Here is a 12,360-nt window from a genome sequence, read left to right on the forward strand (position 1 = left end):
CTTCCCCTCTAAAGATAAATAAAATCTTTAAAAAAAAATTTACTAAGGCTGATATTTACGTATACTAATATTCTAGGAGCTCAGTGTGTTATGCCACCAACTTCCCAACAGCGCTGTGAGCCCCACTTAACACCCGAGAGCGGGACTGCAGCTCACCCATGCTGGACACCCTGGCAGCCTCGCCAAACCCAGCTCCCTGTCACCGCGGCACTCAACTGACTTTGCTCCTAGACACCGACATAACTGGAACACAGATCCATGGCTTCAGCTGCTAACTTGTATTCCCGCAGCCCGCAGCACTGTGACCATCACGGTCACTGACAGCCTTGGGAACGAGAGACCGGTGAGGAGGAAACACAGGAGAAGCCAGAGCCAGTGCCTCCAGAACCCCTGGGATTTTGTCAAACATGCGGATTCTGATTCAGAAGGTCTGGGGTGGAGCCCGAGAGCCTGCATTTCCCACAAGCTCCCAGGTGACGCTGGACGCTGCTGTCCGTGGGACATCCTGACTGGCAAGGGCTGAGGTGACCTTCTGAGACAACTCAATTTGTCCTCCATGACAAAAAGGAAAGAAACCAGAGGCTACCAACCTCACAGAGCAGTTCGATGTGGCAGAAAACAAACAAAGAACCTGAAGCCCAAGAAGATGGGATGCACCAGGGCCAGACAGCCGAGGGGCGTGTGTGGGTGCCCCACACCAGCCCGGGGGCCCCGCCCCAACCACACGTACACACTCTGCAAGGAGCGAGCCATGAGCTGCAACGCAGCCCCGTCGCTCTAACATGGCCCAGGCCAAGCAGCATAGAAGTCGTCCACCCTCCAATTCTGTCCTGACCACTTTTAACAGGAAATATATATTTTTAAAGTGTGTGCTGATGAAGAGGCCAATCACACCCCTGGACTTAAAAATGAGACAAGCCACATAAATTCTCTTCCTTAAAAAACAACCATTTCAAAAGATTTTCTTTAATATCATAAAATATTTTCATGGACAAGTGAGCTAGCAAACACACATGCACCAATGTGCCTTTTGACAAGATCCCCCTCCCCCCACCCCCTTTCCCACATCGAGATGGACACGAGATGGGAGAAATGAATACAGCAGATGGAACAGATAGAAAAAAATCGATGAAAAGGATGGAATATAACATTGTGCTTGGTTATTTTCCTATGTCACAACAAAACATTTTGGTGCAAATAGTTAATTTTTCCTCTTTTCCATTTAACTCTGGTGGAGAAAAAAATACTTTTTCTATAATAAAATATGCGGTTTTTTGGTTTTTTAACTTTTTTTTAACGTAGCTTTTTTCTTTTTTGCAGAAAATAACTTTGTAAACTGTCACTTGGCGGGCAGGGCGCTGGATGCCACGTGGGACCCAGCTCAAGGGGCGGTGGGGTGGGGTGGGCAGCGGGGGAGCGGGGCGGGGCTTGCAGGGGCAGGGGGCGGGCGCCGGAGCCGTGCGGCGGGTTAGAGGTCACTCTCGCCGTAGAGCGCAGTGGAGAAGGACATGTAGTCCAGAGCACCAGGCACGGCGTCGGGGCCTGCGTAGGGCGCCATCCGCGCGATGCAGTACTCAGCCTGGTCCGGTGGCAGCTCTCGGCGCAGCTCATCCACCGTGATGTAGTTCTGTGGAGAGAGCCAGGTCAGCGTGGCCGCAAAGCGCGGCGGCTGTGAACCTCACCGTGCCCCGTGCTGCCCGCATTCCAGCCGCTCCTCACACTTCTAGACACACGCTGGTATATCCCGCGTACTTATGTACACACGTCCACACAAGGAGACCCTGGGGAGAATGGGCAGGGGAGGCATGCGCAATCCTCCCTGCAGTTGGAGCCCACCCAGTGCCTGCCACCCCAGCACGGCACTGCCACCCTGGCCAATGTACCTTGTCACCAGCCAGGATCTTGAAGGAAGCCATGACTTGGTCTGCTGTATCTGTGTCGGCTGTCTCACGGGACATAAAGTCGATGAAGGCCTGGAATGTCACTACCCCCAGGCGGTTGGGGTCCACAATGCTCATGATTCGGGCAAATTCTGCCTCTCCCTGGAGAGAAGAGCCACCCCCAGGCCTGTCACCTCAGAGCACAGCCTGCTGGGACTCTGTAGGGACCCGACACCCTGGGTGTGACAGAGGAGGGCGCAGCAGCCCCTGACCTCACCTGGGTTGTGTCAAGGGTATGACAGGGACCCAACACCCAACAGTGAAGGTCCCACTCAGGGCTTCCCATCCCCTGCAAACGCCTGCCCCCCCCCCCCAGCACATTCCCATAATGCTGATAATAACGACAATGACAACAATAGCAACAGCTGACACCCACACAGTGTATATTAGACACCAGGCACTGCTCTAAGTGCCATGTATACTTCAGTTCATGGAACCCTCCCCACGGCCACATCAGGTGGGTGTGTGCTGCCACCAGGTCTCCAGATGAGAAACCTGAGGCCCAGACAGGTTCAGTGACCTGCCCAAGGTCACACGTGGGCAGTCTTGCTTCACAGCCCGCGCTCTCCTCACTGTGCCGTACTTTCTATGCACCAAACAGATGCATAGCACTCATGTAAATTCCTTCATTTAAGCCTTACAACACTCCGGCAGGGTCCCCCTCGCCTCATCCCGGGCCCCAAGCTGGTGATGGTGAAGGTGGGACTTACTCCCTGGTTCACTCATGGCTGCTAGCCCGTGCTCTCGTCCCCAGGCAGCCCAAGGGCTGCTCTGCACGTTGCACCCTGGCCCAGGAGTCACCTGGCTGCCCGGCCAGGGCCCCCGCCCACCTCAAATGGCCTGAATGAGGCCAGGCAGCTGAGAAGGGTGGGAAGGAGCCTGGGGCAAAGGCAGAGGGGCCACAGGCTCTGCTGAAGCCCTCGCCAGGGAAATGGTAGAACTCGCCAAGCCTCCTACAAGATGAAGCATGCCAATCCAAACCCAGAACACCCAAACCACCAGTCCTTCCTGCTAGCCTCGGGGTCAGCCCAGCTGTCCACGGTGGGTGTGAGAAAGCCAATCTCCAGAGTAAGCACCAGAAGACGAACCGGCACAGGCTCGGGTGGGACGGCCCGCCCTCCAAGGCACGCACAGGCTCTGCAGCTGGGCCCTGCCTTCAGGGCTCTGTGTTCCCCACGGACCAGAACCTTGAGCCCCCTCTGGGGAGGGCAGGCCCTAGCCTGAGGGCATCCAGACCACCACAGGTAGGACTTGGCCTCTGCGGCCGGCTGGCCGCTCCTCGCCAGGACCGAGAGTGGGGTTTACATTACCATGTTGTAACCCATGGAGATCAGGCAGGCTCGGAAATCATCCGTGTCCATCATGCCTGTCTTCTTCTGTGGGGGCAGTGGCACCAAGACACAAGGAGGAGGAGGAAGGGCAGGCCCGGGGCCAGGAAGACAGGGCACAGATGGCCAGAGGGGGAGGAGGAGGTATAGGGTTTCGGGGTCAGGAAGGGGAGAGGGACATAGGAGAAGCAGATGTAAATACACATCCAGGAAAACGTCCCCGGGAAGGAGGAAGACGGAGCAGGGAGATGCGAGAATCCGTCCACAGGATGGAGAACGGCGAGGAGAGAGGAGGGTGGGCACCGGGCAGGTTCCCAGGAAAGACAACCGAGCGGAGCCAAAGGTCGGAGCAGTGGGAGGAGGAGCCCGGCACAGGCCAGGCGGGGACAGCAGGACAGGACGAGCCCCACGGCCCACAGGAGAGGGAGACAGGGAGATCCGGACAGACAGAGAAGAGAAAAAGGAGAAACACGCGTTATTTCTTGCCCCGGAGGCCACCCCTGAGTGTGCTCCATGCAGGAGGCCAGTACCTGGGGGTCGTTGCCAATATCATAGCCCAAGCTGATGAGGCAGGCTTTGAACTCCTCGGGACCCAGCGTGCCGGAGTGGTCCTGGGGCCGCCGTGCGTCAGGCAGCGAGCCATGCGGTGCCAGGGAGGTGGGGGTCGTGAGGGGAGGGGTGGGCCATGCCCCGGGGGGAGGGTGGCGTGTGAGGAGGGACACAGAAACACAGGCATGCACACGGAAAGGGTGGAGGGTGGGCAGGGTGGGGGAGGAGGGGAAATAAAAGTGCACATGGTTAGACACACGGACGAGGCCCCGAGGGCACCCTGTCCCCGGCACACGCAGCCCTGCTCCGGGAGGCAGGCCAGAAGGGAGCACGAGGAGCCACGGGGGGGTGAGAAGCCCCCAAAAGTGCCCAGCCCACCCCCAGCCCAGTGCCCCACCCCAGGTCCCAGGAGGGCTTCACCCAGCCAGGGGCTGAGAGGGCAGTGAAGCAGGCAGACCGGTGGGCAGCACCCGACCCCATGCTCCCTGCCACCCCTGTGGTCACCCGAAGCCCCAGGGCACTGGGAGGGGTACCAGGTAGAACCCAGCCTGTCCCAGAGCTGCATGAGAGCCTCAGACTGAGAGCTCTGACATCCCCCGTATCCCAAAGGCTGGGGTGGAGGGGGGGCAGGAGGGAGCCCCCACCCCTCTGTCCTGAGGCAGAGGCAAGGGACAGTACCCACAGCCAGGGGCCAAAGGCCTTCGCTTGAGGCCATGGTAACCTTGCTCCCGAGGGCTGACAATGCCTGGTAGGAGAGCAAAGGTCAGGGGTCTAGGGTCCTTTCTCTACCCACAGTATGAGCTCCCTCCAGGAAAGCAGAGAGGCTCATGGGACACCAGGACTGGCATTCTAAGGCTGGCATCGTGCGATGCAGCGTCAGGGCAGGCTGATGGCAGCGGGATCGGCTCCTCCCTCCTCTCCTCACCTGCCCAGGAGCTGGATCCAGCAAGGCCGCCCACACCCAGGGCAGTGCCCTCCAGGGCCCTGGGGCAGGGACTGGGGGCTGCTCTAAGCGAGCGCAGGGGGTGGGTCTCTCACCCGGTCGAAGTGGTTAAAGGAGGCCCGGAACTCGTTCATCTGCTCCTGGCTGATGCCCTTGGCATCCCGGGTCAGGATCTGGTTCTCCACCTCATTGATGGTCCTGGCGATGGTGGTCAGGAGCTGCTCCCAGCCCACGCGTATGTGCTGCATGTGGGGGAGGAGCCTGTCAGCAGCAGGACCCCCGGCCCCGGCTGCCCACTCCCTCCCCCAACCATCAGAATGGTCCAAGCAATCAAACCCAGCTTTCTGTGCAGATCCGGTGTCAGTAGACACAAGGGAACCAGAACAAGACACCAGGACCGAGGACCCAGGGGATGAAGGGGAAAAGGCAGCCTGGGTGGTGGCCTCTGCCTGGGGCAGCAGGGACCAGAATCGCCAGTGTGGGTGGGGGTAGAAAGGAATTTGGTAATGGGGAAGACTAAAGGACAGAAAATGGGTAACTCTTTGAATAACCAACCCCAGGACCACACGCACATGCCTTCACAGTCAAAACAAGTGGTTGACTGGAGTGCAGGTGCCTAAGGCAGCACCTGGAGACCACCGCATCAGAATCACCGGGGTGCATGTGTTAAGATATTAGATTCCTGAGCCCCACCCCAGATCTAGTGGATTCAGGAGGCGGGGCCTAGAAATCTGTCAACAAGCTCCTTGGGAAATTCCGAAGGCACTGAGGATAGAAGGCCCAGAGCTCCCAGGGTGAGAGGTGAGGGCTCCCTCCCTCTAAAGTCAGAGTGGGTCCTTCGGTGGCCAGTTTCCTGGGAAGATGGTGGCCTCCTCCCGCCCCAGCCCAGGAACGGGGGACAGATGGGGGTCTGTGGCTTCCTCCCCAGAGAAGCACAGCGAGACGCCCACCTCCATGGTGTAGTTGGTGTGCTTGTTGTCGAAGATAAGTGCCTCCTGGATGAGCTGGTGGTCGCCCTCCAGCTGGTCGATCTTGGGCTTGTAGTTGACGATGCTCTTCTCGTACTGTCGCAGGTGGCTGAGCTGGTCCTCCAGGGTCCCGTGCATCTCGATGGAGATCCTCCCGATCTCCTGCTCAGCCGGGAAGGAAGCCCTTGTCAGACCACCCCCTTCTATGCCCCTGGGTGGGGACTGGGGCCCCCATCAGGGGTAATTAGTAAGGCTGGAGCTAGACACACTCAGCAAGAGTGCTCCAGGGTACGGAAATAGCATCACCGAGGCAGGCACTGCTATCACTAAATGAATCACCACCCCCGCACCCACGATCTCTCAGTTACCTGTCAGTTTTAGGAATGGAATTCAAGGTCAGCCACTAACCTAACCTTGGCTTGCTATTCAAACTCCCTTCCCAAAGCCTTATTCCTGACCATCGCTCGTCTCGGGGACCCTTGCAGTGCCCACTGAGCCAGGCCCTCACAGCCTCAGTGCACCCGGCTTACCTGCCCAGGGGCCGCCCCGGCCCACCACCACACCACCCGTCTCCGTGAGCCACGTCTAACCCTTGTGTCTGTTGGTCTTTCACCCGTGTGGACAAACCCTGTTTCTCAAACACTCTCTGAGCACTCAAATCAACCCAGCAAATATTTCCTGAGAACCTACAATGCACAATGTGCTAAGCCGGTGGGGGTCAGGTGCAGGGGAGGCATAAACGCGAACTCATCCGGGGCTCTGCCCTCAAAACTCGGAGGGACACCATGCCGTAACCCAACAGGAGTATCCCTTCCTTGACCTACAGCACCCCACTATCCGGCCCACACAATTCAATAGGAAGTTCCACGCTTGTCCGAGGGTCAGTTCTCTCTCTGGGGACATCATCTTTGACCATGCTCACAGCTTAGGAGCTGTGACAATGAAGAAAGAGACCCAGTCAGCCAGACCAGCCTAAGGGAAAGCCAAGCCAGCCACCCAGGCACTGATCCTGCTGTGGAACCTGCTGGTGTGACTCTTCAGTGGTGTCCCTGTGTGGCCTTCGCTCCCCAGCCTGACACTGGGATCGGCCTTCAGGCCTCCTTACACGAGCTCCGCACCCTTTGCAGGGCACCAAACCAGTCACAGGCTCAGGACCGACAGTCTGCCCCAGGTCCCACCTGGGAGGAGACGAGACAAGCCCTTCTGGCCTGGATGGTGCTGGGAAGGGGGTGGGGGAGCCTCATTCCTGCCTCCCCTGGTGGGACCCACCTCCATCTTGGTCTGGATCCAGGGCCCGATGACGTTGGCCTGCGCCCCGAACTGCTTGCGTAGCCTCTCATTGTGCTGCTGGCGGGCGTGCTCCTCCGTCAGGGCCTGGTCCCTCCGAGGCACCAGCTGCCGCACCTGGGACAGGGACAACCACAGGACGCTGGGGAATGGGCCATCGCTCCGCCCATATCACAGAGGAAAAGGGAAGGGGCCAGTCGGTAACTTCACAGGAGTACAGACGTGACTGCTGTAGAAATTCAGTCATGTGTTAACTTGACGGTTTTGACTATGTGATGATAACAAAAAAAATTGAAATCAATTTAAAAGTCAACCAACCAAAAAGGGATACAAACCCCTGCCTTTATGAAACTTGCAACGGCCCAGCCAGAGCCCTGTCCAGCCCTCGCACTCACGTGGTCCCATTTGCCATTGATCTCCTGAGGCGTGATGGTCGTGTAGGGGTTGGTGCCCGCCATGTTGACGTGGTAGGTCTGGACAATCTTGGACACCTCGTTGTGGATGCCTAGGATGGCGAGGCGCTCCTTGTCGGCGTCGGGGAGGGTGGCCTTGAACTGCTCGTGGGCTGTGGTCAGTCCCTGGACAGAGATGGGCATTCAGGACGAGGACAATAACTGGAGGGGCCTCTGTCTCCAGTGAGTGGACATGGGTGGAAGGGCCCCCAGAGGCTGGGAGGTGTCAACCAAAGCTTCTCAGGGCTCAGAACCAAGAGGCAGGGCTGGCCTGGGAAGGTGGAGGCACAGGCGTCAAAGCAACGGCTTCATGCCCGGGGCTGGTGAAGCCAGCAGCAACCCGGGGGCAGTCACCACCCCACAGTCAGGTCAGGGACAAGGGGTGCCCCAAGGCCTGCCCCCTGGTGACCTCCCTCAACATGGGCTTCCTCAGCACTTTGCAAAACCCCTTTCAATCTAACCCTCTACAGCTGTCTATGAGAGTGACAGAGCAGTTCATTAATACGAAATAAGTTCCAAGGTAACTATTAAATTAAAAGTAAAGGTTCCACCTTGGCTGGTGTGGCTCAGTGGACCGAGTGCCAGCCTGCGAACCAAAGGGTCGCGGGTTCGATTCCCAGTTAGGGCACATGCCTGGGTTACCAGCCAGGTCCCCAGTAGGGGGCATGCAAGAGGCAACCACACATTGATGTTTCTGTCCCTCTCTCCCTCACTTCCCCTCTCTCTAAAAATCAATAAATAAAATCTTTTTCAAAAAGGTTCAAAATACAGTATATTATACAACATACTTTTTTGTGTAAAAAAAGGGAGGAGAATCTGTTAATAAATGTATCTGCTTGCATATGCAGAGGCTGTGTAGACATACAGCTTTTCTCTGGGCGGGGGCACTGGGGCCAGGGGCCAAGACCCAGAACTTGCTGAGTTGTTTTTTTATCTTTTAGGCATTATGCCATGTGCGAACGTTCCCTAATCAAAATAAATAAAATGCGGCGGTTTCAAATCTAGGGAATCCTCGGCAGGCTGTCCCCAGTCCTGCCCCTGCAGGGGCAGTCCCTCGGGAGTGGGGCTGGCAGGGTGTGGGCCACAGGCAGCCGCACACCTGGATCTCCTCGATGGTGTGCACGATGAAGGTGTCCTGCAGGTCCTCCATGGCCCCCTCCATCCAGTTGTTGAAGGGTGCAGCCCGCTTGGCGTACTCCAAGTACAGCTGGTCAATGGTTTCCAGCAGTTTTTCTGTCCGCTGGGAGTGCCGAATGGGGTGGGGGAGGGAAGATGTTAAGCAGAGTTACATCCAGAATCCTTCTCCGCCCCCCAAGTGCCTCCCGACCAGACCCAAGTGGTCCGGGCCCGGAAGTACCAGACTAACTCAGGCATGAAGAGCAGCCTGCCTCTGGGGCACTGGTTTGTATGCAGAGTGTACAGGCCACCCCACTTTAGAATCACCCGGCCTGGCCCCCAGAGTCTGGTTTGTAGAATAGGAAAGTTCTCAAAGGGCTGGAGTTGGGCTAAGCGCTCTACACCGGGGGGATGAGATATGGTTTGGGCAAGAAAAGAAGCACCCCACAGAGCAAAGCCCACATCCAGCGCCAGCGTGAGCCGTCCATGCTCAGACCATGATGGGGGGGTTCTGGGGGCCCAGCAGGGCCTTTCGGCCCAAAGCAAAGGGAGTCACAAAGCAGGAAGGGGCACGCAGAGTGGCAGGAGGCGGGCCTCCATCTCCCTTGGGGCCCTCACCTCCAGGGCTTCCCTCCGCTTCTGGGTCAGGGCCCCTAAATTGTCCCACTGGTCACAGATCTTTTGGCACCGGGCGTTGACACTGGGTGAGTCGTAATAGTCCAGCTCACTGGGGGAGAAGAGATGGAAGCGTCAGGTGAGCCAGGCCACCTCTGGGCCGGCCCTCCGCCTCCGGAGGCGCTGCTGGTGTTGGGAGGCCGGGTCTACTCGCTTCATCACGACCTTCCAGGAGCCCCTCCCAGCCTCCCGACTCCTTGGCTTTTAGGACACCACTGGGAGAAGACCAAAGAAGGCCAGTCCTCCTCCCTGAGGCCCCTCCACCCCAACCTCGGCTGGAGGCAGTGCCAGTCTCCAGCTGAAGCACAACATCAAGGAAACACTGATGCTTTCACTAGAGCTCAGCGCCTTGGTCACCCTCTGGTCCTGCGCTGGTTACAGGTAAGGACCGAAGGCCCGTGGCAGGAAGGGTCATGGGCTCATTCCCCACTTGCAGGGACATTCGTAGTCTCCCATATTGGTGACCTCCCTGACCCGGTGCCAGGCTGTTCCCACCCCCTCCCTCATCAGGTCCACGTGGCCCATCTGCAGGCCACACTTACTTGAGCTCCTGTGCAATGGCGGCGATCTGCTCCACACGGTCCTGGTGGGCAGCCAGGTCGCTCTCAAAGGCTTCGTGCTTCTTGAGCAGGGCCTTGATCTCTGAGAGGGTGGCCGTCTCATAATCCTTCTGCCGCAGCATGACCTCTTTGCCTGAGTTCAGAAAGATGGTACGCTGAGCTGAAGCCAGGGCATGAGGGAAAGCGGACACCTTGACCTGACCACCCACCCCTCAGGGCCCCAGGCGCTCCAGTTCCAAGGGCACGCCCCAAAGAGATGCCCGCTGTACACTGATCAATCATCTGCAGAGACGCCAGAACGTCCAACTAGGGGGCCAGGCCAGGCCAGTTAGTGTTCTCCACAGAGTATACATAGCGGAGCAGAATCAGAGTGGTTATGGACAAAGGCTCTGCAGGACTACGGGGAGCGTATGGAGCATAATGTTCACTCTACAAACAGCAGGAAACAATCTGTGCCCAGTAATGTGACCAGGAAAAAATAAGCCAAGCAGTCAGGAGCGTCGCATTTTACAGTCACGCCCTTCCCAGGAGGAAAATGGGAGGAGACGCGACCTCCCAGGACTCTTGTTAGAGGAGGTTCCCAGCTGCCTTGTGAGGGGACTAGCCCAGGACAGGGACTGACCGCCCTCACCGCCCACCCCGTGTTTGCACCCGTCATGGATGCCCAGCCCTGTCAGTAAACACGGGCTGGCTTTTGAGGCCGAGGGCTGTGTCCAAAAATGTGGTATTTCTTCCCTTCTCTCTCCTCTTTCCTTTAAGTCAGAATAATAATACAACAATACAAAAGACCCACAGATGAGCCCACTTATCTACTCCTTTCCGTCTTTCCTTGCACGGGTGTTGTCGTAAAACCGCAGGGTACATGTAAGTTATGCTTCCCGCTTTGGACATAGTCAGCAGCACATCATCCGAGTGTCTGCCCTGGCTCCAGCCCTCACAGGGGCCACTGCCACAGCTGTGTAACCTTCTGTTGAGTGGCTGAATCCCCTGCTGTGGGCAGACAGGCCCCTCTGCTCGCTAACTGTGGAGGGTCTCACCCCACACATCTCCAGACATGAGGTTCCCCACCCCCATGTTTAGGATCAATTCTTTAGATGGTCTTAAGACACATGGAATCCCGGGGTGGTGAGCAATGCACCGTTCGGTATGAATGAATCTACGCGGCTGAGTTGCTTTCGTCAGGTCGCACCGGCATCCAGCACTGGAGGCTGGCACGCTGACAAGGCAGTTCCTGCTCTGGACCTTGTCTGAGCTGTCCCTTGGCCCCGGAGAGGACAAGAGAGAAGTATGTGGGTGAATCAGGACCACCCCCACCACCCCCTTCTATTCTGCACCGTCCACGCCGGGATATATACCTTCATGCACACAGTGCACAAAGCCTAGCGTACGTACTTACAACAGGGAGCTAAACCCACCCCCCTTGGCTGAGTCCAGTGTACCCCTACCCCTACACCAAGCCACTACCAAGTGCCATGGGGCTGTCCCTACTCGTCTCTAGTCTCTAGCCTAAGGTATGAAAGGCATAATAGACTGCAACTGGGAAGTCTCGGAGCAGTGAGCTGCACTGGCCAGTGAGTGGGGTCTCACCCGGGGCTCCAGTGGACACGGTCACAGGGCCCTATGATGTGCCCCCAGGTTGGAGTAATGGAGACGCACACATGCTGAGGCAGGGCTCTCTTCTCTGTCACTGGAGGCCAGAAGCAGGAAGAGGGAAGGCAGTGGAGGAAAAATACCCAGGGAACTCACCACAGGGCTTCACATGTCCCAGTTCACCTACTTCTCGTAACCCTGCCAGAATGTCCCTATCGGCACCCCCACCTCACAGATGAGAACACTGAGGCCACCAGAGGAAGGCTGACTGAACCTGCCTAATGTCGAAGAGTGAGTGAGAGAGAAGAAAACCGACAAAAGGAAGGGAAGGAAGTTGTGGCTGGCAGCTGGGCTGGGGGAGCGTGAAAGCCAGAAGCCTCGGGGAGTCAGGAGGCCGGGCGGGCCTCACCATCCGTCCAGGCCTCGTGAATAGAAGCCTTCTGCCGAAACTTCTCTGCCAGGTGGTCGAGCCGCTCCAGCCTCCGGATCTCGTTCAGCAGCCACTCCTCGTAGCCCTTCTCCGCCTGCTCCAGGCAGCCCCAGGCACTGTTGATATCCTGCGGGGATGGAAAGCACACGGTCAGTCCCACCTGGCCGCCGAGCCCCCCACAGCTGCTCCACGCTTTCCAGGAGGAGCCTCTTCCCCACATCCGGCCTCACCCAGCCAACTCCACTGGTATTGCCCTGGGCTCCTGGGCCCCAGGCAGAGAATGGGGGCCCGAGTCCACATGAGTGACCCGACTATGGGGCTTTGGGTGTGCAGCCCTGTGCGGAAAGAGCCCCAAACCCTCTGTGGCCCCAGGACTGACTTCCACCAGGATTCTGACCAATCACAGGGTTTGAATGGCCAGCAGGGAAAACAGAGCAATGAATTGAACCAGGCAAGCAGGCATGGGAAGCTCCCACGCTCCCCACATTTCTTGATTGCTGGGAAGTAGCCTGGAGTCTGCGA

The 12,360-nt window shown here is 57.8% G+C and overlaps 1 protein-coding gene across 4 annotated transcripts in view; it reads right to left on the minus strand.

Annotated features, from left to right (window-relative positions):
- Positions 1 to 950: 950 nt before the first annotated feature.
- The window catches only part of ACTN1 (actinin alpha 1), an 86,747-nt gene continuing 75,337 nt past the window's right edge, over positions 951 to 12,360 (minus strand). For 2 of the 4 annotated variants that reach the window (XM_037158636.2, XM_037158638.2), the window contains 11 exons: positions 11,818 to 11,965; positions 9,801 to 9,951; positions 9,202 to 9,310; positions 8,567 to 8,707; positions 7,411 to 7,593; positions 6,998 to 7,132; positions 5,711 to 5,890; positions 4,856 to 5,002; positions 3,799 to 3,879; positions 1,884 to 2,042; positions 951 to 1,627 (listed from right to left, as the gene is read on the minus strand). In XM_037158636.2, the coding sequence (XP_037014531.2) occupies positions 1,469 to 1,627; positions 1,884 to 2,042; positions 3,799 to 3,879; positions 4,856 to 5,002; positions 5,711 to 5,890; positions 6,998 to 7,132; positions 7,411 to 7,593; positions 8,567 to 8,707; positions 9,202 to 9,310; positions 9,801 to 9,951; positions 11,818 to 11,965 (1,593 nt within the window). In that variant the 3' untranslated portion in view covers positions 951 to 1,468. Of the gene's footprint in view, positions 1,628 to 1,883; positions 2,043 to 3,250; positions 3,317 to 3,798; positions 3,880 to 4,855; positions 5,003 to 5,710; positions 5,891 to 6,997; positions 7,133 to 7,410; positions 7,594 to 8,566; positions 8,708 to 9,201; positions 9,311 to 9,800; positions 9,952 to 11,817; positions 11,966 to 12,360 lie in introns of all 4 variants that reach the window. The other 2 variants (XM_037158639.2, XM_037158637.2) reach the window with 2 other exon arrangements.

This window comes from Artibeus jamaicensis, unplaced genomic scaffold (genome assembly GCF_021234435.1).
Source record: "Artibeus jamaicensis isolate MK-2021 breed Jamaican fruit bat unplaced genomic scaffold, CSHL_Jam_final contig_851, whole genome shotgun sequence".
NCBI lineage: Eukaryota > Metazoa > Chordata > Mammalia > Chiroptera > Phyllostomidae > Artibeus > Artibeus jamaicensis.